The sequence below is a fragment of the Oryzias latipes genome, chromosome 18 (genome assembly GCF_053564925.1).
Source record: "Oryzias latipes strain Hd-rR chromosome 18, Olatipes_Hd-rR_3.1".
Taxonomy (NCBI): domain Eukaryota; kingdom Metazoa; phylum Chordata; class Actinopteri; order Beloniformes; family Adrianichthyidae; genus Oryzias; species Oryzias latipes.
Window position 1 is genome coordinate 1,802,484 of NC_136254.1, and position 26,590 is coordinate 1,829,073.

Genomic DNA, 26,590 nt, shown 5'->3' on the forward strand with positions numbered 1-26,590 from the left:
GCCGTTGATAAGTTTTGCCCTCCCTGACTGCTCACTGAATGTTTCACACAGATGGTATAAGTTTAGCCCTGGAGGTTATCGCATCAACACTCATGTATCACCTACCACCTCTGATATGCTCATTTATTCATGTTGATTTTATGTTTTCTTTTGTATTTACCTGTACCTATACACTTTTGTTTTCTAGGCAGAACCGATATGCTGCCTATACTGAAAATCTTCGTGAAATGGTATTTGGTTGATGATGACAGGAGTTCTGCTGACTTTTCATATGTAATTTTGATATGACAAACAGGGGGGTATGTGAAGAATAGTTAGAAACTGCCTTTAACTTTTATTACACTAATGGTTTAAACTTAATTCACTAAGCATGTATTGTAATCTCAAAATTATATTACATTTGAAGAAAGCACAGCCAAGCTATTGTTCTAACAGTTTCTTCTCATCCTCCCTTTTTACTGTGCATGTGTTTTCTGCTGAGCAGGCCTCAGACTTATCTTCACTTTAGCCTTTGAGCTTCTCTCCAGCAGTAACCTGTGGCCGTGATTTTCACACGGGGTCCATCGGACGATCTTCTGAATATGCAAATGCAGGCTTTTTATACCAAAGCCCATCTCTGAGCTCGTTGGTTCGGACTTTGAATGCACCATGTTGATTTGTCTGACCCCTTCGTGTTTGTACGAAGTAAAACCTCCACAAAAGATAAGTAACTGTCTCTGAGTCTTATTCATTCATTTCTGTGTGCAGGAAGCTGAAGGGGAACGAACCTAATTTACCTATTTTACAGTCCTGTTTAGAATCTCCAGTTTCCTCACAATGTGTGCAGAATATGGACTGGAAACCACAAGGTCAAAATGGGAAACAGCTCAGAAGGTGGTAGAGAATGACAGGGCAAAATTCCATTTAGGTTTTGATAGTATTTTAGCTAGGCTGAAACTCATACAGTTAGAGGCGGAGTATAACAAGTAGGGATGGGAATCGAAGCCCCATGAAGCTCTCATGGGGCTTCATGTAAATGTGCCAGAAAAATGAATGAAGCATTTGGGGCTTCGAAACCACACAGAACAGCGGCATCTGGTGGCAGACAGGACGTATATCATCTACTCCACTAAGTTCCTTGCCCTTGTAACACTTCACTGTGGAAATGAAACAAAGACAATGTTTGAAGATTTGTGAGGAAGTGCTTGTGTTACATTGTGAATGCCATGTATAAAGTGAGAATGAGTGATTGTGAACCAGGGTCTAACATGACTGGGTGGGATACATGTTATAGATTTTTATTTAAAAACAGAATTTTCTCCACTGTGCTGGGCTTCAGCCTGTTTCGTCTTTGGCTGACGATTTCGCCAGCCTTGGAGAAGATCCTCTCACAAGGCACAGATGAAGCTGGTGTGCATAAAAACTTCATTGCCAGCTTGTAGAGATGTGGGTATAAAACCTTGTGGGTAACCCAGTATCTCAGTGGGTCCTGAGTCCTTGGGATGTGAGGTTCCTTTAAGTACCTAGAAGGACATTAATAGCCTATTGTCATGCACCAGTCTAAAATGAGCAGAAGTTATGATGAGGATTCTAATCTTTACTGTACCTCTGAACCTCCACTGTTGCACTGGCAGTTGTGCTGGTCACCTGCTGTTGAACCCCCACATGCCTGTCCAGCAGGGCCCAGAGACCACCATCTTCCTGCTGACCTTAAGGACCTTCTCTAGGTGGCGACTGTGGCTGTGCCTCTGGAAGTAGCGCCTGCATTGTTGCAGCACACTCTTTAGTGAGTCGCTCTATGGCCGTGTGGGCAGAGCCTTGGCTGCAGAACCCCAGCTCTTTAAACCTTGGGTCCAACAAGGTTGCCATTGACAGAGCAGTGACCTTCTCCAGAGCTGAAAACCTCTCATGGAGATTGTTCTTCAAGTTAGTGGCCAGTTTTTCACCAAGTGGCTGTGTGATCTGACCACACCTGCTTGAGATGTAATGTTTCAGCATTTTGACTATGGGACTGACTTTGGAGACTGACACTCGTTTTTCTGTCGAAAGCTCAACTGTGGCCTCTTGAAACGGGGAAAGAACGCTCAAGCAGTGGTGTATGGCCTGGTAGTCCTCTGAGGTGATGGAGGAAGGTCCGTATGGAGGGTGGCCAGAGCTGCCCCCATTTGCTCTCTCTCCTTAAACAGCCTTTCCAACATATTAAATGTGCTGTTCCATCTTGTTTTCACCTAAGATAAGACAGCAAGCACGTTTTAAAGGAGCCGGTTCCACCGGAGCCACCGGTTCTCCACCACCGGTGGAGAACCGGTGGTGGAGAACCGGTGGAGACCACCACCGGTGGAGAACCGGTGAAGAACGCGGTGCCACTGTGTAAAGGAGGAGACGGACGCCCCCATAAGAAGGGGGTTCTGACAATCCGAGAAGAACGAGGGGAAGGTCACCATGAAAGAGAACAGCGAGCACGGAGAACCGGCGAAGAATGAGCGCTGAAGATAAGAAAGAGAATGAACAGCTAAGCCCATGCACACAGCTTAAATAGGACGCTGAGCGGGTGTGTTAATTGACTGAACCGCCCTAGGGGAGTAACCTGTAAAACACTGCCGAGTGTGCCTGCCTGAAATACGACAGGTCGCTTAAATATGTTTGTGTGTGTGTGTGTGTGTGTAATAATGAGATCAGGAGAAACAAGAATACACCCGGATCCTTCTTTCAAAAGAGATGTTTTTTTAAAATAAAAGATAGTTCAGACTAATAATAAAATGAGGACAGTATTGCATATTTCTTCAGCGGACCGGCCTTGTGGTTGGGGACCGTACAAAATTTTGGAGCCTGTTTGTTCATTTTATTCAAGGATTTCTTCTATTATTACCGCATCGTTTCTGGAAAATGCACAAGTTCTATCCAAAAATTTGTACGCAAGCTCTTCTCTGCTCTGTAGCTAACACAGCTCTGTCTGTGATCACAGATCCAGTCTGACGTCACATCTGGGTTTCCCTCACGCATGACACTGGCAGCCAGACAGAGACCCTCTGAAGGATGGGGAGCCAGCCTCCTCGGGGCCGCTGAACCTTGTGATATTTTTTTATTTTCAACGAGATAATAATAAATCAGGTCCCCTGGTTTTATTTTTCCCTCTCTGGTTAACGCGGGACAGCAAGCTTTAAACTCTGTCAGAGATAAAAACACGGCTGTCAAGAAGATGCAGCTTTCACTGCAGGAGTTGAAGCAGAGACTCTCTCTGGGATGATTTTATGAACTCAAACATGGAAACAGGATTACCATGTAGAACTCTTCAAAATAATAAACCTGATCTCTCAACATTCTCCATGTCTTCCATGAATTGTTAGTGAGATAAACACAGACACCGCTCCATGTAGCGATTGACAAAAATATTAGCTGGTAGCTCCTCCCACACGCAGACGTGGTGTCAAGCTTTAAAGAACACAATTTTGGACAAGCGGGGCGGCAACACCAGGTTAGATGACAGAGCCCGGTCCATTAAGCATCTCTGCCTGGTGTGTTCACGGAGCTCCAGTACATAGAACAGCCACACAGCCTAACTTTGTCCTATATTTTTATGAGAAAAAATAAAAAGTCTCCGAACTGACCCTAAAACCGCCTAAATTATGCCTACCTACACAAAGCCATTTCTACCCACAAATTTAGAACCAAAACCACCACTGGGTAAGGGAATGTGAGTTCAGGGGAGTTCATCTTTGCCATAAGCATTACTAACAGGATTGTATGCCAGGCACGTCCAAAGCCCGGCCCATCGGCCAGAAGTAGACGCATCTAAATCTCTACAGTTCCTGCCATGAAACTAATCATTTGCAGCCAGCAATACTTCCCATAATGGAGACATCTGTGACTGAACTACCTCTGTGACCCTTTCCCGCTCTTTTGTAATCTGTCAACTGTGAACTAAAAAAGTAAAAGATTTATTTCTCTGATCAAACCACAGTTGTACTCCTGAGTAAGATAAGTATTTGGGTTATTTCCCCCTTTCACATCATCTATTTAGATATTTACAGTGAGGTGTTATGATTTACTGTTGACCAAACTTTCCCTTCATTTCTGGATTCTAAATGTAAAATACACAGTAAGTTTGGTGAAAACATTTAGATGCATTTCTATTTGATGTGAAGAAACTTATTGTACTTGGCCAATAAAGCTGATTCTGAAATGAAAAGTATCCCATTGCAAAGAAATGATTATTTGTATTTAATGTCAATATTAAAGCTGCAAAAGCCACATTTTCACCTGAACTAATCTGTCCCTCTGGAAAACGTTTGGACATAGTTTGTAGACATTTGTAGAATGTCCTCCTTTCCATGAGAAGAGTCAATATATATCAATGTATCGTTTTCAGATGTGATATAAAGCTGCACTGAAAAGTTATGAGCTAAGGCAGGCAGTAACTCTGCTTCAATGTATTATACTCTGTGTTTTTATGCATTTATTCATGTCATTTTAATGACTTTCATGGTCATTTGTAGTGTTTTGTAAACTTTTATTTCTGCCTCTTTATCCCTGAATTTTTTAATAATGTTTTCTATGATTTTTATCTTGAGACTTCAGCATCTGAAGGAGGTGACCTTCACGCGTCAAAGTTTAGAATAAAACCCAAAAGGTGAGGACTTTTACAGCTAGGTCACAAAGCTTCCTGTCCAGAAGGAGAGACATATGGAGACATTTAGGACATTTAGGTCAGAGCAGTCTGCAGATTCTCTCCCTCTCTGTGTGTGTGTGTGTGTGTGTGTGCGCGTGTGTGTGTGCGTGTGTGTGTGTGTGTGTGCTCATAGGACTAGGAGACTGACACGATGGAGTTTGTCTGTGTCATCCATGACAGCAGTTCAGATTTAGTCTGTTTCAGAGACGGAGAGTTGGATCATTGCAGCTTTATTTTTCAAAATAAAAGCCCTGACACTGAGGCAGCAGGTTGTGCTGCTGCTGGCCTTCTACAGTCAGAGGTGGGAGCAGCAGCAGAACCACCAGATGGCGCTACAGAGCATCAACACGTCACAGTGCAGTATCAGTATCAGGCCTGACTAATTTCCAAAGTTAGATCATTTTTCTTTGTAGGCAGAGAAAACGTTCTTTCTAGGTCACTTTAGAGAATTAGACAAGAAACATGAATGAAGAAGACACACAAACATGCTACAGACATCACAACTGAGCGTACATTAGCATTCAGGCACTCCACTAGAACCAACAATAATCTTAATGGACACAAATACATTCCTTTAACACCTTCAAACAGGTACAACAGTGGAGAATCTATGAAACATGACGTTGGGGATGAAGGAGCTGCAAACGTGGAGGAATGTCTGCCTTTCACCCCGACAGATGTGGAACGGTTAAAACACGCTGGTTTGGATTTCTGCTGCCTTTTGTTAAGGAGGAATGCCAGAGACGAGTGTCTGAAACCTCAAAGTAGAACAGATCCATGAAGCATCACTGGAATCAAACAAAGTCATGACTTAGACCAATCTAGACCTCTACAGCAGCTAACGCTTTAAATGTTTAGGTTGGACGCGTGGATGTGGACATGTAAAGGTTTCGTTCAGCAGTGAGTTTGATAACTGGAGCACGGAAAACATCTGTAAAACTTCTACGTAAATCTTTGTCACCAAAGATGTGGTAAAGCATGACGAAGAGGAAGGCAGGATGGAGGCTAAGGAAGCAGGAGGGACTCCACAGTGCAGGGAGGAGCTACAGGGCGCGGCGTCCCACGCGGCCACGTCCGGCGGTTTAGCGAGGGTCGTCCGGGGCAGCAATCTTCTCCAAATTTGGCTCCATGCCCCAAATCTCCCGGGCGTACTGGGAGATGGTGCGGTCGCTGGAAAATTTGCCACAGCCGGCGATGTTGTGGATGACCTTCTTGGTCCAGGCTTTGGTGTCCTGAACACAGAAAACGTCTGATTGATGACGGACACGCTATGCGGTTCCAGCTCATTCAGGCGCATTTATATGTTTCATGTGGTTTTTCACACGGCTGAGGAAAAAGGCTTAACAACACACATCCCCTCCTGTGGTTCACCAACAGCATCTTGTTTGTATCTATACTAAAGATGCTTCTCAGTCCTCAGCATTAAAACATTACTAGTCAGTAAAAAACTGTTCAGAAAACGTTGATGCGTCAGAGCAGAGAACACAGAACGTCTCTGCAGACAAAGTAGAACCTTAAACTTCAGGCTGCAGAGACCTGCAGCTGCTCTTGTCCTTGAACTGACCTTGTAGAGAGCGCTGACCTTATCCTGACACTGGATGTAATCTTCATAGTCTGCAAACACCTTAAACCTGAAACAGACAGGAAGTGAGTGAATCCCTTCTTCCTCTCTGCAGTCACAGCCCAGATTCATGTCTGAGATCAAACCATTCATTCCTCCCGTCACATAAAGCAAAGGATTCTGGGTAAACAGGTCTGGAGTGGATGGATGAGCGTGGGCTGGCTGAGCTCCTCCTACCTGTCATGGTGCATCAGCATGTTGACCAGGTCTTTAAAAAGGCCCGGATGGTCTGGACTGAAGAAGCCTCCTGAGATCTGGTCCACCGCCTGCTTCAGCTCTGGGATCCGGTTGTAGTACGACATGGCGTCATAACTGAAAACCATGATAAGACCATAAACAACTGCTTGGAACCTTTTACCTGATTTTGGCTCCAGCACGGTTAAACTCAACAATAGTAAAACCACCAGAGCTGCGTTTAGCTGACTTAGAGTGGAGACGCACCCTTTCTTGTCCAGAGCCTCCACGTCATCCACCCTCATGCCGAAGATGAAGAGGTTTTCCTCTCCAGCCTCCTCTGCCATCTCCACATTGGCTCCATCCATGGTGCCAATGGTCAGAGCGCCGTTCAGCATGAATTTCATGTTTCCGGTGCCGGAGGCCTCGGTCCCTGCAGTGGAGATCTGCTCCGACAGGTCGGCCGCAGGGATGACTAGACCAGACAGACAGACGGGTGGAAAGCCATGCGGGCTTCATTAGACCGGTAGAATACAGTCGATTATTGTGGCTAAAATGTCTCAGAGCTAAAAAAGTCTACAGAAAATCCATCTTGGCTGTGGTTCTATGTGCAAAATATCAAAGATCGGATTAGAACGGAACCGTGTGCATGGGCCCAGAAAAACGTTATCTGATTATAACCACATTTCCGTACGCCACTATGGACATGAGCAGAACTCTCTAAATTATCGGAAATGACCGTAGAAGAAGAAAGAGCGAGTTCTGTTGTGAACAAACAAACCCTTCAGAATAGAGTGAGAAGATCTTCTAAATGTGATTTTATTATTGTTATGATTATTATTAAGGGCCTGTTCGCTCATAATCTTTGGAGTAAGTAGGGTTAGGAATAGGCTAATACAGTGGTTCCTAACCTGGGTTCGATCGAACCCTAGGGGTTCGGTGGAGCCTCTGCCGCGGAAGTTAAGACACACCGACTCATCGTGTCTGTACACAATGGTATGCCCTGCTTGGCCATCACTGGCTGCAAATGATCACGTGACATTGCTTGGCCAATCAGTGTTGCGAGGAATTAAGCGCACTCAGGAGTGATCCAACGTGTGCATGTTGTCGAAGTACATAGTGTAATTACTTTCTTCATATTTTAATCCATACAAACTATGTCGAGCAAAAAAAGAAAGTGGTCAGATGAATATCTACAATATGGATTCTCATGTATCACAGAACGGGATGGGAGTCAGCGTCCTATCTGCATGATTTGCAATGCCAAGTTGAGCAACTCCAGCCTCGCACCGGCAAAACTAAAGGAACACTTTGAGAAGCTGCATGGAGATGGAGAATATAAGAACACAACGCTTGCTGAATTCAGGGTGAAGAGAGCCAGATTTGATGATAAGGACATGATTCCCATTAACAAACCGATCCTCACAGCATCATAAGAAGTCGCGTACCTGATCGCAAAGCAGGGCAAGCCACACACCATCGGTGAAACACTGGTAAAACCAGCTGCGTTAAAAATGCCGAGCCTGATACTCGGAACAGCGGCCGAAGGTAAATTATCCCAAATTCCTCTTTCAAATGACACCATCAGCGACAGAATAGAGGAGATGAGTAAAGACATCTTGGCATAAACCTAAAGATCGACTATTGGCTGCACTAAATGTTCTTTTCTCATTTTTAGCGGTTTTGTTTTAGCGTCTTTCTAAGCCGGAGGAAACGACGTTTTCTGGATGTTTAGAACGTGACAGACTGGAGCAGCATTATAGTTATATAGCAGATTCATTTCTCCTCTATATTATCAATGCCTGCTTGCTGGTCTTTGTGAACCATTTTAATCAACTTGTATGTTAATTCTATTTGAGTTCAGAAAAACTGAAGTTGCAAGATTTCTTTTTCATGAACTCCTGCAGAGGACGGCTGGTTGAAATGTTTCATTTGATCTCCAATACGTTCCTTAAGTTAGAGAAGAAAGTATTTAGAAGATTTGCTGCAGCTTAAGGTTTACTTGAGTACATTTGGCCCCATGTTGGCCCCCATGCTGGAATGTGAATTTCTTGCTCTAGTCCTAAATCAGCCATTCCACCTTAAGGGGACATTTGTCTGAGCTCATGCTGTTGTGTTGCTTTCCTGACTTTTTCTTACTTTCTTATTTCCAAGTCTGCAATATTTTTATTGATTTTCTTTTGATTATTTTTAAGAGAAAGAATAAAAAATGTGAACATGTTTAAAATGTTCCCAGGGGCCCCCGGGGGTCTTAATCCGGCAGAGTCTGCATTGCTGCAGCATATGAAGCGTTTAGTGCAAAGACGTTGTTTTCACTCGTGTAACGAGTGCGTCAAGAAAACAATTCCACCTTAAATACACTGACGACCTGATTGTATTCATGAGTAACTCGTTACCCTTTTCAGCCAGAGTCACTCGGTAGTTCTCCAGGAAAATGACCTTCAGCCGGTCTCCCACGACCGGATCGTTGTTGACCACGTCACCGATGGATGTGATGAGTTTGATGATCATCTTGGCCGTGTGGTAGCCTGGAGCTGCCTGGAAACAGAGAACTCTCATCACAATCCAAACACGCTCGTGTGTGGACCTTAAACAAAGGGTTTCCTACTTTCCCTCCAATCATGATGGTCCTTGGGGTCCATTTCTTGTTGGGCTCCTTCTTGATGCCTGAATTGGACAAAACCGCTTTAACCTTTTATTGATTCATCGTTCAAATGGGATTTAGATGTGATTGCGTGAAGCTTTGCGGAGGCGAGGGGTGAGTCGTACGGTTGTACAGAGTGATGATGTGCAGGCAGTTGAGCAGCTGCCGTTTGTATTCGTGGATCCTCTTCACATGGATGTCAAACATGGAGTCACTGTTGATCTTCACCTTGTAGTGTTCCTCCAGGTGGGCGGCAAACTTCAGCTTGTTCTCCTTCCATTTTAAGGCATAGAAAGGTGAAGAGGGGAGATTTAAAGACACTTTTACCTTTTGAAGTCCTTACCTGTTTGACTTTAGCGACATCTCGGATGAGCGCCTCGTCGTCTACAAAGTCCAGCAGCTTCTTCAGTTGGTCCAGGTCCCGGATGTAATCCTCTCCGATCCTCTGAGAAAGTAACCAGATCCAGTTCTTCATGTCACAGAATCGTCTATATTTAAAAAATGAACCAAAGCATGTTCAGTACCAAACCTCAGCGATGACGTCGGCGAGCCCCGGGTTACACATGACCAGCCAGCGCCGGGGGGTGATCCCGTTGGTCTTGTTCTGGAACTTGTGCGGATCCATTTCATAGAAATCCTTGAATCTGGGAGAGGTGGAACATCCCGTCACAAACCCGACCTGAAGGTTTTTTCCAGCTCCAGTGAGCCGCGGTCTTCTTACACGGTGCTTTTGATGATGTCAGAGTGGATGCGGGCCACCCCGTTGACGGCGTGAGACCCCACGATGCACAGGTGGGCCATGTTGATTTTCTTGACGTCCCCTTCCTCGATCAGGGACATTCTGCGCATGCGGTCAACGTCTCCGGGGTAGAGCTGAGTGATGCGCTGCAGACAGAAAAGGTGTTGAGCCGCTTCCGAGTCCGACCCCGAAAACCACAAACGCACAACAGCATAAACCCCTTTTTAGTGTCTTTCCAAGTGTCAAAGGTCAATGAGAAAGAGTGAATAAACCAAACTTTACCCTAAACCAGGGCGGGATGGACCCCTGCCATGAATTACCCACAACCCCCAGATTTACAGCAATGACTAAAGTCCCAGCTGCCCTTTTGGGTAGACGTCAGTGACTACTGTCCCATGAACACATCAGGTCTAAGGTCAACTAACCGTCTTCCTGCCTCAGGTCCTGAGAGTTTGAATCCACAGAGTTGGTTTTCCATCACATCTTCTGTTTTGTAATTTTTTAAAACCTTTTGTTTTTGATTTTTGAGCTTTTAAGTGTTTTATAATCTTCAATCCTCACCAAAAAAACAACCAGAGCGGTATTTTTATCCGTTCACGCATTTCTGAGTATTCCTCTGAAAACCTGCTCTCTGAGCATCAACCCCTCCCAATCCACGAAAACGAGCCGGTCCTCACATTATGACATCACAAAATGAGGAACCGCCCCTTCCAGGAAGAGTCTCTTCTACCAGCTCCGCCCCCAGACTAACAGACACGCCCACTTTCTCAGTGGAGCTAGCAGTAATCGGCTAAACGGTTTCCTTTTCTATGAACAACGTACACATCCATCTCCGTGTGGGCGGAGCCTCAGAGGTCGAGTCTTCTTACTTTCAGGTAGGAAAATGAGCTCCAAAAATAATTCATATTTCATAAAAAAAAACTTTTAGCATTCCAAATGTAACATATGATCATACATATGGATATAGTTTACTCTGAAAGACTTAAGAACAGCAGGATATAAACCCTTTGACGGTAAAAGGAGAAAACGACATTATGATGGAAAAATCCAGATTTGACTTTTTTACATCTTTAATGAAGTGAATCTGCTGCAGCAGGAGGATCCGATTTAACACACGGTGTATTTTATTTTGAAAGGAACTTGTATGTGCTGCTGTTATAAGTAAAAGTTGTTACATTAAAAAAATGTATCTAACTGATTGAATTCAATAACATGTTATACATGTTCTAAATAAATGTCTTAATGGCTGTTTTAGACGGTAAGAAGCAACAAGGAAATGTTAGTTTTGGTCATTTTTGGGAATCTTTTTGGGACTGAAGGAACTCCTGAAGGACAGAAAAGGTTTTTCATTCTGTGGGGGAATAAAAACAGCAGGTGAGACGGCGTCTTCTTAAAGGCGGGAAGGAGGTTAAAAGCACGGCGTTAGATACCAGCTGAAAGGAATCGAGAGCTCAAAGATCCTAAACGTTAGAAGAAATGAAGATTCTTCAAGCTCATCTGTGAACAATCAATTTGGGGGGTTGTATTGCTTAAACACGGGCAATATACATTTCAATAAAGTAACTTTGACCATCCTACAGATGTGACAGTGTCATTGCAGGCAAAGTTCATGTTTTGAATGTTAAAATAACGTTATAATCCCACAAGATCTCAACCACAGAGCACAAAATATGATCTATAGCAGTGTTTTTCAACCTTTTTTGAGCCACGGCACACTTTAACCTTGACAAAAATCCCGCGGCACACCAGCATCCCAAAAAAAAAAAAAAAAAATGCAGAAACTCAGTCTGTTTTGATCTACAGCCCCCCCCCCCCCCTGAGGCGCTGTCCCTTTAAGCCAATGCATCATGGGAGATGTAGTGTGAAAACTGCGAGAAAACGGCAGAAAGACTCGCGTCTCTGAGCTTCATTGTTTTGTTCACTTGTTCCACGGTCTGATACCGGATTCTGTGGAAAGCTACACCGCTAAAGACGAGCTTTAGCTGGTGTTTTTGTTGGAACTGAGTGAGCTATGAGCTAAATTGGAACAAGGAAGTGGAGACTTTAACCACTTCTGATTGGTCAGACTGATGACATGTGATTAAGCCTTCAAGAATGATTGGTGGAGTCGTGGAGACAGTAAAAGCTGCGGGACTTTTCCTTACACAGTTATAGCTGCACCTATTTCGCGTTACCGTCATTCTTATCAAAATGTCTTTAATAGAATCAAATAAACACAACGAAAAAAGTATTTTATGATCGTTCATATTCTTAACTTCTCAGTGTTTTATCAGGGTCTGTTTGGATGAACAAAGAGCTGATTTCCTGGAGATGGTAATTGCTTTTAGATCAGTTAATGAGGGCAATTTCTCACGGCACACTTGACCATCTCTCACGGCACACTAGTGTGCCGCGGCACACTGGTTGAAAAACACTGCTCTATAGGACCTTGGAGACTTGTTCTTCTCAAAATGGAAGAATCAATTTCCTCCAACCGTAACCCTTGTGCTATCCTAGACAGTTTAACATTGGGAGTTGGGTCATCTAGACCCACTAGACAGTGCTCTGAACCTTTTTTCTTCAATGATTTGTGATCTTCACTGGTGTCCATGGATTACATGAAATCTTTCCACCTTTATCCACCTTTGTCATGGTAGGGAGAACACCTCAATGGAAGGGGGGGGGGGGGTTATAGGACAGCATAAGGGTTAAAGATATGTAGAAATGATCTCTGACACTATTTGGTTTTGAAGAAAATGTGTTTTTCTGCCAGAGGATGCACACAAGATTTTTGTCCCACTTGGAGTCCCTTTTTAAATTATATGAAGAATTTAGACGTCACTGCTGATAGAATATTTAAAGATTGACTGAAATGTGCAAGTGAGAGGTTTATTTTCTTTTGAAAACTATTTCGCGTTTGAAAGAGTGGTCCAGTAATGGGAGGGTTTGTGGAGTTTTGTACACTTTGTCAACCTTTGTTTAAATGTGAAATACTAATAAAAAGTCTTGGAGTAAAACTAAAGCCTGTCATGCTGGTTTCAGCTGCTGCAGCTGGAGTTTCAAGGCCTAAAAACAACCAGATCGTCATCGTGTCTTTAGGTTTGTTCATCTGGATAAACAGAAGACAAAGTAACCCCCCAAATGCTCAAACCTCCCAGAGCAGCAGCTCTCCTCACCTCCATGTGCCTCCTGTTGATCTCATAGATGATCTCCAGGTGTCTGGGCAGCAGGTTCTGAAACAGGTCGACGGGCCAGCGCTCCAGCGCCTCCGGCAGGACGGTGTGGTTGGTGTAGGCACACGTACGGATCACGATGTCCCAAGCCTGGACGCACGGCAGGAAGACACTTGGTTTCCATCCTCCTGACATAACAACTCAAGATGCCGACAGATGCAGACGTTCACCTTCTCCCATGAGAGCTTCTCCACGTCCACCAGGATCCTCATCAGCTCAGGAATGGCCAGAGCAGGGTGGGTGTCGTTTAGCTGGATGGCCACCTGTGGAGCGCAAAAAAGCAGAGCAAGAATTCAGTTTTTGGTTTAAGAAGAGCTGTAGATTCCCACCAAAGCCAATGAAAGCTGTCACCTTGTCTGGCAGAGTAGAGAGATCGATCCTCACAAACTCTGTGGAGCCGAACTTGGAGGCTTTGAACCGGCGAATGATGTCTTGAAGAGTTGCTGCCACGACAAAGTACTCCTGCTTCAGCCGCAGCTCCTTCCCCTCAAAGAACTGTGGGGGAATAATGTTTACATTACAGAGACGTCCCACTGGCAGTCAGCCTCTTTTGCTGGTGGGGCGTGGCCTGAGGACGCCATGACGTCCGGAAACCCATAAGAGGCAAACAGATGCTCCAGATGTGATGTCCTCATCATCGTTTTATGAAGGTTGTTGTATCAAAAACAAAGACAGACTGGCTGCAGATGGACAGAAATGATGTCCTTGGACCAGAGCGTTAACAAAAGAGAGCTCAGGTTAGCGCCGCCCAACCACAGAGGGAACCAGCAACCCCTGCCTGGTTTCTAACCAGCGGGGCTACAGGACTACAGGGTGGTGGATCCTGAAGGGACGGACAGGTCGGCTCTGGCTTGGAGGAACGGCTCTTGAAGACTTGGACAAGAATTTGGTGGAACTTGGACCCAGTTCTTAGTTTGAGCCTGAAATCATTTTTAATGAGTCGCTGTGACTCATCGCTGCTCTACTACACTGTTTACATCCCATAATGCCCGGCTACGGTGGCCGTTTTGGTTCAGTTATTCCGCTTAGAGTATGTAGTCTATTCAGACTGAGGAAAGTCAAAGCGAACCAGAGCTCAGTCCAGTTGGAAACGAACCGAGACCACCTCCAAAGACGGGTCAGAGAGCGGTTCCTGGTCCTGGTCCTGGTCCAGGGACAAATTTGAAATCTGAAATTTCCTGGAGGACCAGGAACCGCCTGGGTGTATTCAGATTGAAAATTTGTTCCGGATTATCGGAGGAAACAAACTCTGGTTCACTTTAAGAGAACTGATTGTGTCCAGTCTGACCACAGCCTAAAACATCTGACACCAATGTACTTGTACTTTGTTTGGGATCATTTTTCTCCTACCTGCTCTTCCTTTCACATGATCTGGGTTTTGGTCCAACAAGTTTTTTTGTAAAGACACAAAACATTTCCCTCTGGATTTCAGGATTTCAAACCAAAACAAGTGAATGAAAAACCATCCAGACTCTTTTCTATGTCGAGCAGTTGGGACCGTTCTGGTTTTGGGGGGAAGAGGCGTTAGTTTGGCTGCGGTTCACTTCTGACAGACGTTGCCAGCAGGTTTGTGTCCACGAGGGGAAAAGGACTCACGTTGTCGTTGGGGTACAGAACTCTGGAGATGTTCTCCGCCAGGTTCCTGTCCAGCACAGCTTGGATGTAGCCTCCAACGTTAACTGAGGATCAGCAGAAAGAATGGAAACAATCCAAACGTTTGAGCATTTCTGCTTCACAAACGAGCTTTTTAAAGCCAAGAAAACTCACAGTCTTTGAGGTTGAAGTCACAGGGGGCCTTGGCAGACCACAGCCTCATGGTGTTCACGATGTTGTTTCGGTATCCAGGAACAGGGGTGTCATACGGAAGAGCCAGAACCACCTAAACTCCAGCAGCAGAGACAAACAGCCATCAGCAGATATTGGATTCAGGACCAGAGGCATCAAAAGGCCCGACACACAATGAACTGGCCTGAAGCCTAAAGTTCATGTGAATAAACTCTGAGAGTCCACCAGAACGTTTATTTCTGTATCAGATCAATCACTAACATGAAGACTGACCGCCATCTTGAGCCAAAGAAGGACATCAATGCGGACGCCGTTTACGTCACGGTCCTGACTTTACCTTCAGTAAATGTGTGAAAGTCTCTGATGCTCTTCGCACATAAAACTCGTTTAATTCAATGGTATTTAAATACTCCAATATCTCAACACAGTTGTCTCAACCGCCGTCACACCAATAACTGCACAAAAACATTAAATCAGACATAAAATATGAACAACTGACAACTAAACTTACTTTGATGATGATCCAGATCTAAAAACCTGAGTTGCTTTCTATGACTTAGTTTTTCTGCAGAGCAGCAGAAGTTCATTAGAAGTTCACCTCTGAGTTGAGGGCGGGACTGTTGGTGTAAAGCAGCCCCGCCCCCTTTCCCCTCCCTGTTGCTGAGAGCTCTCTGTTTAAACGCTCTCCCATAACCTTCCAGCCTCTCACAATACGGATTTTTAGAGAGAAATACATATTTTAGTGACGTTTTATCTTTTAACTCATATTCATAAGAGGGTAACTACTTTTATGATGCCTGTCTGTCTGTCTATCTGTCTGTCTGCCTGTCTGTCTATCTGTCTGCCTCCCTGCCTGTCTATCTGTCTGCCTGTCTGCCTGTCTATCTGTCTGTCTGTCTGCCTGCCTATCTGCCTGTCTGTCTGCCTGCCTGTCTGTCCGTCTGTCTGTCTGTCACCCCGGAGCTAACGTTAGCGGTGCAACAAAAACAGCAGCAGTATCAGATCCATCCAGCCGTCCAGTTCTGATCCAGATTCCAGCTCAGACCAGGATAACAAAGACCTTCATGGATCTGTTGGTCTGCGGGTGGATGATCAGAAAGGGGCGGAGCTTGGAGGCTTTGGCCCCGCCCGGCCTATTTTCTACATCACAGACACGATCTTTTTTAATCTGCATTTTTCTCTTCTGATTCTCTTCTGATTAGAATAAAGACATACTCGGTTTGTGAAATCATGTGTGGTTGTAGACTTCATACCAACATTTGCTTCTCTAAACAGACATTTTTTTATTTTTATTTATTTTATTCTGCCTCGGTTCCAGATGAAGTTTTTCTGTCTCACCAGCACTGACCTGCGTGTCGACCCATTTGACTCCTTCGGCCGTGTGCTGGACCCGGCCATAGAAGTGGACGGGCCGCATGTACTCGGGGCGCGCCTTCTCCCACGGGTTACCGTAGCGCAGCCAATCATCAGCCTCTTCCACCTGAGCAGAGACATGGGGTGGCGTTTAGTTTAGTCACGACTCTGCCGTCGCCTCAGGAAGAGACTGGTTTGCAGCCGGACTTGGTACCTGCCAGCCGTTGACCACCTTCTGATTGAAAATGCCAAACTCGTAGCGAATGCCGTAACCGTAGGCGGCCAGACCCAGAGAGGCCATGGAGTCCAGGAAACAGGCTGAGGGGGAGACACGAGGCATCGTGAGGGGGGGGGGGGGGGGGTTGTGGGTTCGAACCCCAATCTAGACGTTCAGGTCTCAGCCGATCTGCAGCTCACCAGCAAGGCGGCCCAGTCCTCCGTTCCCCAGCCCTGCATCTTCCTCAATGTCCTGCAGCTCCTCCATGTCCAGCCCCAACTGAAAAAAAAGGTTTGATGAGCGGAAGAAAGGACAAGAACCCTGAAGTTCCAGAAAAACTGTTTGGAAATCCAAACGTGAGCTCGGTCGAGCATCCATGAAGAGCTCTGCTGATGAATTCCATCGACTCTCAAATCAGATCATCCCAGCAGAGCGTTTAGCATCTTCACTGTTCTAGAAAAACTCAGAAGGCATCTCAACTCATAATTACATTAATAACTAACTTTAAAATGTCCATTAATAAATCTAACACTTCATCAATATGAAAAATTTCAACTCTAGAGTGTATTCAGACTGGAAAAGTCCATTGGTCCACTTCATTTGGTCCGGATCTGTGATGGCATTCATGGCTCTTTTCAGGGAGCTGAATTTCTACCAAGAATTGAATTCAAATTATTTTGGAATTATCAATTATCGCTATATTTGACATGTGTGGACAATACGTTAAAGTCTGATCTGGATTGATTGTAAATATTCCACGGCCAGCATATACAGTGTGTATGTATAAGGAGTGTGTATGTATTGTAGTGTAATGCAGCAGCTAAACCCGGAGTCTGAAACCTCTAAAGAACCATTTGGTCCAGTTTCTTACTGACAAAACTGAGCCAAAGCAGCAAAATCTGTTTTTAAAAAATACACTTTTTTGAGGCCTTTTATTTTTAACATGTAGTACTTAAATATTCACAATATTTAAACTACAACCGTGTTAGATTTTAAATAGGCTGTATAACAGTTATGATTTATTTTACTCTGACACCGGCCTCTTCCAGTTCCTTTCAAAATAAAATTCAGTGTCCAAAAGATCCTCCTAAAGCAGTAAAATTAGTTGCATTTCTTATAATAAGGCAGTTCTTTCATTTAAGCCCATTGTTTCTGAACAGGAACTAGGTTCTGTTGCAGCAGAAGATAAGAACTGAATCTAAATATAAACAGTTCTGACAACAAATTAAATCCTCATAATAATCTGACATTTATGCATTTTGGAGGACTGATAAAACATGAGGCCTCTGAATTTAGTGTTGTGTCAGGAGTGGTTAAAAACAAGTTTATTCTATTAATAGAGGATCAGCTAAAAAAAAACTTAAATATGAAAACAAAATGTAACCAACAAACTCATTATTGATATACAATAAGAAAAAAAATCAGGCTACTTTGAAGCTCCATGCAAAAACTTCTGGTGAAACATTTTAAGACAAGAACCTTTTTAACAGGAGAAAACAACCAGGAGTCGCTGCAGGGCGGTTACCAAGGAGACGACGGCTGAGAAGGAACGCTGATAACAGTGAGAAGTGATGTGGATCACGTTAAAGTTGTTTCAATGAGCCTGCACTCATTTCTACTCTGTTTACATCCCATAATGCCCGGCTACGGTGGCTGTTGTGGTCCAGTTGGGTCTCTGAGCATGGAGTCTATTCAGACTGAGGAAAGTCAGAGCGAGTGAAAAACAAACCGAGACCACCTCCAAAGACGGGTCAGAGAGCGGTTCCTGGTCCTGGACCAGAGTCCGTTTGGGTGAATTCAGACTAAAAGTGTGTTCTGGATTATCGGTGGAGACGAACTCTGATCACTTTAAGAACCAAACGTGATCAGTCTGAACACTCGGTGAGCCTTCGGTGTTCAGGCTGAACCGGATCGACCGGCACAACTAGTCCCCAGTTTGGACTCAGGGGTCAAAGGTCACACGGCCTTTCTAGTTTTAGGGCTCAACGCTGGTTATCTTTGCGTTGTCTCTCTCCTTCTGAAATGATCTTCTCCGTCTTCATGACAAAACCATTTCCTTCAGACTCTCCATCTCTGCACTGCAGAATGTGGAGAAGTATTTCCCTTAGAAAAAAACGTGTCGTTTGTGGATGAAGAACTTCAAACAGCCTCTGGTTGGGCTGCTGCTGCTGCAGACTCAGCTGAAGGACCCCAGGGATAGAAAGAACGCCCTCCCCCGCCTCCACGTTAGTGATGGCCCATCTGGAGATCAAGTACTCTTGAAGTGCTGTGAGATGAGTTTGTTGGTGGGCGGATAGGGGGGGGATGCTGGACCCATGAGGGAGCAACTTCCTGCTCGTGTCAAAGACCAACACAAGTACTTTTTGTAAAGTTTAACTGAACAGTTCTGACTATGCTGTGTGTTTATTTACTTTCGTGTCGTATTTATGGGAACAGATGATTTTCTTTTGGATCGTCATGATTCTTTTCCCCAGAGACAACGACCTTCTTCATGATCTTCAGAAACTTGAGGAGGTGAAGACAGATCCACTTCTGCTGTGGACAACATTCCCAAAGACCCTAAATGATGTCAGACATCACACATCCATCCCTTTTCCCCCCACTTGTCCAGGGCGGGCAGCCTCAGCAGGGACCTCCCCCTCAATAGAGATCTCATCCAGTTCTGCTGGTGGAACCCTGAGGCGTTCACAGGCCGGTCCAGACAGACCGTCCCCCCAGCCTGTCCTAGGTCTTCCCCAGGTCTCCTTGTAGTAGAACATGCCCACATCTCCTCTCCAGGGAGGTGTCCAGAGTCACCTGGAGTAGATGGCTTAGCCATCTCAGTGTAGAAGAGGAGGAGGTCATGACCCAAAGCTCAAGACCACAGATGAGTGTTGAAACAAACACTGGAGAGCTTTAGCTCCTTCTTCACTACAACAGACTTAAGGCCCGTACACACCGGGACGAATATTCGCCAGCGTTTTTCGCCACGTTTTTTGTGTTCACACCCAGGCGATTTTCGCTGACGATGAGTGGAGTGAACATGCAATTTCATTCCCTGACATTAGATGGCGCTTAATGTAAACAGAAATACTCCTGTACACAAGGTGGCGCTGCGCAACTTTACGCTTCTTAAAGTCGCTTTTCACTCAGAAGAAGAGAGCAAGTATTTACTCGCTTGTCAGAATCAAACAAAGTAAACATGAATATTTCAAGCACCAGTAGCTCCAACTGGTACTTGGTAAGGGGATATTTTAGAATGTCCGTCATTATTTCTTCGCGGCAGTGTAGACGCTACTTGGCGTCTAACTTCTTCGCTGGTATGTGTGCTCAGCAAGGCAGTTTTGTGTTTGAGCGCCCCCAAGTGGTGTTTTACTGTAACTTCAGAAGCTCCAGACACGTGTGCAAAAGCGCCGTTCTCATTGGTCGAATAGCTTTCGATGCAAGGCGTCAAAAAAAAACGAATCCGAGGCGTTTTTTTTTTTGACGCTTTGACGCGTAGTGTTTTTTCGTGTCGGTGTGCACACTCTCATTGGTGCCCTTTGTTTAGTCACGAGGCGTTAAACGTTGGCGAAAATCGCCGGCGAAATTCGTCCCGGTGTGAACGGGCCTTAAGTCAGCAAACCGCTGCACCAATCCGGAGATGCCGTCAACTTCACGTTCCATCCTTCCCTCACTCACTCGTGAACAAGACTCCAAGACATTTAAAGTCCTCCAGGCACAAACTCTACACCTAAATGATGAAACAAAGATCCGCAGACAGAGTGGTCAACCTTTGAAAGTTGCAGGTTTGGTCCCACCTTGCCTGTCCAGGTATCACGGTGTCCTTGGGCAAAACTCTGAACCAGTCGTTGGTCCTGGTGGTCTGATAGCACCTTGCATTGCAGCTCTGCCACCATCAATGTGTGAATGTGTGTGTGTGCATGGCTAAATTAAACTGTTGATGTAAATTTACTTTGGGCCTTAATCAACAGAGAAAAGTAGTACGTGAGTACCAGCCAAAGCCCCTCTTTCCAGTCGAGAACCATGGCCTCCAAATTGGAGTTCCAGCCACTTCACACTCGACTGAAAATGCCTTAGAGGACACTGAAGGTCCTGGTTCAATGAAAAAACTGACAAAACAACATCATCTGCATAAAGCAGAGATAAAAACCTGAGGTTCCCAAACCAACTCAGGATGTACCAAGAATTTGTCCTTAAAAATCATGAACAGAACCAACAAACACCTGAAAAGGATTTGACTAACGGAAGACCGACATTTCATACGTGGAAAATGTACGTAGTGGTTGTGTGACACGGACTCTAAAGCAAGGTAGGAAAGCACATTCTACCATTCACCCAATCCAAACATCAAACTTTAGCAGATTCTTTAATGTAAAGTTAGGTCATATGTTCAAGAATTTGGTTAACCAAATTGTATCATTTGAGATTTTCCCATGGTGTTTGGGAGTAAACGAGTGTAGAGTGTCCAACCTTCTAAAGTAGATTTGTGAGTGACATCACCAGGTCTCCTGAAGACCTGCAGAGGTCTACGGTTTAAATCCCCGGTAATCCTCAGTCAACATTCACTCTAAGCTGAAAGTTTAAGGCTAATTGGGAGATGTGTTGTTTTGGAAACTACAGGCCTCATCCACTGACGCATCTATTTAATTCAGCTTTTAATTAGATCTCGTGTGTGGGATCTAGAATTTTACTTTTATATTTTAGATGATATTTTATCACATATTTATTGGTTTCATGCTTTTTAGTCAAGTTGTCCTTTTTTACGTCTTAACTCATCCTAATTTATATTCCAGGTGTTTTGGGCTTTTTTATGCATTAACGTATTTTAATTTATATCTTCATATTTTAGCTGTTTATATATTTTAACTTTCTATTTATCACTTCTACATTTGTTCATGAGGGTTTTCTCAGCCTTGGCTGGGGTGTTTGTGCTCAGACTCCCAGAGTTTTGGGCCTGCTTGTCCTCATCTCCCCCAACCTTCCGGTCCAGTGGGCCCACGGCGAGGGTTGGGGGAGATGCCAGAGTACAAGCAGGCCCAAAACTCTACGGGGGCTGGGGGGCTGTGGGGCTGAGTTGTGGTGATTTGATGCTGACGCCCCGGCCAACAGGAGGACAGGTCGGACGGCGCCTTCTGGGTTTTACCAGACTAACAAAGCCTCTTTACCTGGTAGATGGCCTCATCACAGGCGCTCTCCAGGCCCAGGTTCACCATGGTGTTCTGCAGAGTGCGTCCCATGTAGAACTCCAGGGAGAGGTAGTAGACCCGCTGCAGGAGGAACAGAGGAGCAGACAGAGGCTGGATTCACCAGGAAGCTGCAGATGCGGCCTTTAACCATCATTTACTGTTAGTTGTTGATAAAGTCTGTTCAAAACGTCAATCACAGAAGAAAGAAGGAGACAAAAGGCATGAACGCGTCCAAAGGAGTGGCACGGCGGCAGCAGGAGCACGGCCGTCTGTGGAGGACATTCAGCTCTCCAGAATGTGAAACTTTTTCTCTCAAATTAACACAAAGACTTGTAGAATTTCAGCGGCGTCTTCCAGCTGGCGCCGTGCCCGTGCGGCCGTTGCTCTGGCGTTCTGCCAGTTACATCCTGTCCCCTCCTGCTGCTGAACAATCATGGCGGCCAGAAAGGAGGCAGATAACAGAGACGTTGCACAACAGAAAAGAGGTTTCTGTGTCCCGTCTAGCAAGAGGAAAGAGAAACAGTTCTCTGCAAACATGACGGCTCCTGACCAAACATGAAAAGCTGAAGAGTCACGCACACAGGAAGGGGGGGGTTGCAAAATAAGTTCCGGTAAAACTTTGTTTAATCATATTTCCTCTGTGCAACAGGACCTGTATGGAGGATGAAGGTGCAGCAGCTGTGACCCCTTCATGACCTCAGGAGGAGGCCTGCAGGTCTGCAGCCGCAGACTCCAAGCTTGATGTGGAGCGGCCGGCGAGGCTGTGTCTGAATTCCCACCCTAAATACTAAAAAACTATATAGTAGCCTGAATTTTAAAAGCAATTCAGACTCCACGCTCACTACTTTTTTTTTTTTTTTAACAGCAGATATGGCGTCATCCCTTTCACAAAGTTGATGTGAGCGTTTTGAGATGATCATTTATGCGTCCACTGTCTTCTGAAGATAAAAACCTTGATGGTTTATTAAAAAACATATTTGTGTCTGAATTCCCACCCTAACCCCTACATAGTGTGTTTGCCGTTTTGTAGAGCTGTCTGAATCTACAATTCCAAACTCCAGTGCCCTGGAAATTTCCCAGAAGTCTCTGCGAAAAACCGGTGTGCATTGATGCTCACTAGATCAGCATATACCACAATGCCTTGCGTTTGAAGAATTTTTGCAAAAAAAAAAAAAATATTTAAATGTATTTTTTTGATAAACCATCAAGGGTTTTATCTTCAGAAGACAGTGGACTCATAAATGATCGGCCCTAAAACCCTCATATCCATTAGATTTTAACTTTGTAAAAACGATGATGTCATATCCACCATAAAAAATAAAAAGTAGTGAGCGTGTTGTCCGAATTGCTTGTGAAATTCAGGGCCCTACATAGTTCTGCACTATATAGATTTTTTTAGTAGTTAGGGGTTAAGGTGGGAACACAACGAGTACATGTATGTAAATACAGTTTTTGGGCAAAAATTGTTCAGACGCAATGCATTGTGGTCCATATTTGCTGATCTAGTGAGCATCAATGCACACTAGTTTTGGGAAATTTGTAGGGCTCTAAATTTTGGAATTGCAGGTTGGGCCTGAATTCCTTCCCAATTCACTACATAGTGCACTATATAGTATACTATGTACTCTATATAGTGTACTATGTAGTACTCTATATCAGTGTTTTTCAACCTTTTCTGAGCCACGGCACACTTTAACCTTAAAAGAAATCCCGCGGCACACCAGCATCCAAAAATTAAAAAAAAAAAGGAGAAACTCATAGTCTGTATTGATCTACAGCCCCTCCACAATCTCACATGCATTTTTGAGATAGTTGTTACAGAAAAAGCTGGAAACTGCAGCTGTTTTTTTCTAAAAGATGCAATAAAAGTTAAGTTAGAAGATTTAAAAACAGTTTAATGTGTGTTCGTTGGTTTCAAGACGTTTAACAACAGATCTCCTTGTGCACTGTCACTCTCACAACCCAATGCATCATGGGAGATGTAGTGCATAAAACGGCCGGAGATCGGTTTTCGGAGCTTCATGGTTTTGTTCTCTTGTTCCACGGTCTGATACCGGATTCTGTGCAAAGCTACACCGCTAAAGACGAGCTTTAGCTGGTATTTCTGCTGGAACTGAGCGACTTTACGAGCAAAATTAAGAACAAGGAAGTGTAGACTTTAACCACTTCTGATTGGTCAGACTGATGACATGTGATTAAGCTCCCCAAGAATGATTGGTGGAGACAGTTAAAGGGGCGGGACTTTTCCAAAATACAGACGAAGGTGCAGCTGAATCGCCGTACGGTCATTCTTATCAAAATATCTTTAATAAAATAAAATAAACGCAAAGAAAAAGTATTTTATGATCTTTTATATTCCTAACTCCTCAGTGTTTTATCAGGGCCTGTTTGGATGAACAGACAGCTGAAATCCTGAAGATGGGAAATGTTTTTAGATCAGTTAATGAGGGCAATTTCCCACGGCACACCTGACCATCTCACACTAGTGTGCCGCAGGACACTGGTTGAAAAACACTGCTCTATATAGTGCACTATATAGAGTCCATAGTTCACTTTATAGTGTATATAGTGCACTTTTTAGTGCGTAGTGAAGGACCGCTCTATATAGTACACTATATAGAGCGGTCCTTTCCTACGCACCACATGGTGCAGCATGTAGGGACAGAATTCGGACAGAACGTCTGCTTTGATGACGGTGGGCGGGGCATCTGAAGACAACTCTTACGTAATCTCATAACGGAGCAGCCGCAGCGCCGCAGGCCGCATGCAGCTCTGCAGCGGGGACCATGTCAAGGTCACTCAGGGGCTGCAGCGGCTGCACAGCTGCACGCGCTGAACGCCAACAGCTGAAGCAGCCCGCGTGCACGCAGCGGAGCCGCCGTGTGACTATAAATGGATATGAAAAGCAAAGCGGCGTGCACGCGCGCGGCTCGAGCATCAGCTGTGACCCTGCAGCGCATCCCCTCCCACTCCGATCAGCTGTGTACGTGCCGCTGCGCCACAGCGCCGCATCGCTCACCTTCGGGTCCTTCTCGTAGTAGTGCTGCTGCGTCCGGATCCAGCGGCCCACCAGGTGGTCCCGGACCGTGTTGGCCAGGGCGAAGTAATAGTCCCGTTTGGTCGCTACGTTCCGGTCCTTCACCAGGGTGAAATGAAGGTGTCGGTTGAAATTGGTTTTCAGGTCGGCGACATTCTCCACCCCGGCCAGTCCCCGCACGGAGATCTGCTTCCGGCGCTCCTGGTCGCTCAGCGGTTTGGCCATGACGGTCCCGGTGTGCGTGGAGGTGTGAGCGTGGAGGAGCGCTGCCGGCGGCCTCTGCTGAGCTGCTTCTCCGCGGGTGCAGACGCGCAGACGCTCCGGTCTCACTTATACCGGACAGCGCAGGAAAGAAAACTGCTTCCGGTGGCGTTTCAAAGTAAAACTTCATCAGAGGCCAAACCAGGAGGCGGCAGGCAGCCTCAACGCCACAAGAGACATTTGGCTTACAGTAATTTAATTATAACAGGTTTCTAATTTGCTACAAATAACGTGAACTTTTTTTTTACTTTTGTCTGCAGCACATCCAGAATCCTTTCAAAATAAAACACATCCGGTGTCAAAGAAGATCCTGGTGCAGCGAATTAACTTAAAATAAATAAATAATAAAAAATTCAGTCAAGTCCTACATGGATGGATGGTAGATTCAAGCTTTACCATCATTTTTATCTGACATGATAAAAGTCTAAACATAGATGATTTAATAAAATTATCTGAAATATAGTAACCAAAACTACAAATTCACTCTTTATTCAAATAGTTTTCTTTCAAGGAGCCTCAGGTCACCGACCCTTGAACTCAACCAAAATAATAATAGTAATAATAACAATAAGTTTATTTATAAAGTTGTACATTTGTAAATAAACAAAATTCTAACAAAACGCTGTACATTAACGGCTTCCATCATAAAAGCGGTTGAAAGCTATAAATAGGTGAATAAAAACATAAAACACTTCAGATTAAAACGTCATGTTGGACCAAATGCTTCAGTGTAAAAATGAGTTTTCGTGGTTTAAGTGGATGGAGACACTGGTCTAAAAAGGCCTGTTCTCCCCACACCCACTCTGGTTGGTCGCCAACCTGAGACGCCGGGCTGGACGCCAACGACAGTGAAGCTCTGAGAGGTCGGGGGGGGTTACCTCTCAAAGACGACGGGCCGTGGCGGGAAGAACAAGCGGAACAATCACAGCCAAATTTAGTGTTAAACATAACGTTTTTATTTTCTGTCAATTTTGATGCTTCTATAGAAAAACAGAAGCTTTGCAAAAATGTCTTTTTTCTTGATTCCAACAGTTTTAGGCACTTTTTGGTGAAATGTAGTTTAATGACATCTGGAGATCTTCTGGAGAACGGTGCAAAAGTTCTTGTCATGTTGTTAAAGCTGCAGATATTCTAGTGATTATTTAGACTAATGTACCCTTTGTTTAAAAAAAACCCTTTAAATAAGCATTTCTTCAAATCCAGACTTTGACTGAAAAATGTGTTTTTGGCCGTTCAGGTTTGAATCCACGTCGTCCACTCAGGACTGTTTCCTCTGGAAGACCAGACTCCATCCAGCTCGTTCGGTATTCAGCAGACGTTTGTGCAAAATCAACCTGGCCCAGACCATCATAGTACCACCACAGTTTTTTTAATATTCTTAAGTTTCTGCTTTGTACAACCGTACAGATACTCATCTGAAGACATTGAACGTTTTTCTTCCATTAAGGGTTTGTTTAGTGGAAGCATTGATCTTAGCTAAAGATAAGTCCGTGTTACGACCATTGATCCTGAAACCCCAGTGTTAACATGTTCTAGCAGCATTTGCAGATGATGGAGAACAAAGAAAATACGGTAAGCTTAAAATGAATTTTCTGAGTTGTTCTTTATAAGGGTTAATGGCAGACGAAGTGTGCATTATCACATTTGACTGCGCCACCGCTGCAGTCAAGATTTGAAAGCGATACATCTATGCTGATGATCCCGATGGGTTGAATAAAGCATCAGTTCAGA

The 26,590-nt window shown here is 44.6% G+C and overlaps 1 protein-coding gene and 1 long non-coding RNA gene across 2 annotated transcripts; both read right to left on the bottom strand.

Moving 5' to 3' along the window:
• Positions 1–1,261: 1,261 nt before the first annotated feature.
• On the bottom strand, positions 1,262–3,132 carry LOC111949300 (uncharacterized). The gene is made up of 2 exons (XR_002875314.2): positions 1,586–3,132; positions 1,262–1,502 (listed from the first exon to the last, which is right to left on the bottom strand). It is a non-coding gene; the product is annotated as an uncharacterized LOC111949300 (long non-coding RNA).
• A 1,730-nt stretch (positions 3,133–4,862) lies between these two features.
• pygmb (phosphorylase, glycogen, muscle b) lies at positions 4,863–24,966 on the bottom strand. The gene is made up of 20 exons (XM_004080065.5): positions 24,581–24,966; positions 21,541–21,642; positions 16,594–16,672; positions 16,391–16,494; positions 16,172–16,303; positions 14,806–14,917; positions 14,635–14,717; positions 13,390–13,533; positions 13,209–13,301; positions 12,982–13,128; positions 9,809–9,972; positions 9,617–9,731; positions 9,431–9,532; positions 9,213–9,360; positions 9,052–9,110; positions 8,840–8,981; positions 6,711–6,918; positions 6,447–6,581; positions 6,213–6,279; positions 4,863–5,880 (listed from the first exon to the last, which is right to left on the bottom strand). The coding sequence occupies exons 1-20, from the start codon at positions 24,821–24,823 to the stop codon at positions 5,731–5,733; spliced, it is 2,529 nt and encodes an 842-aa protein (XP_004080113.1). The 5' UTR covers positions 24,824–24,966; the 3' UTR covers positions 4,863–5,730.
• Positions 24,967–26,590: the final 1,624 nt, after the last annotated feature.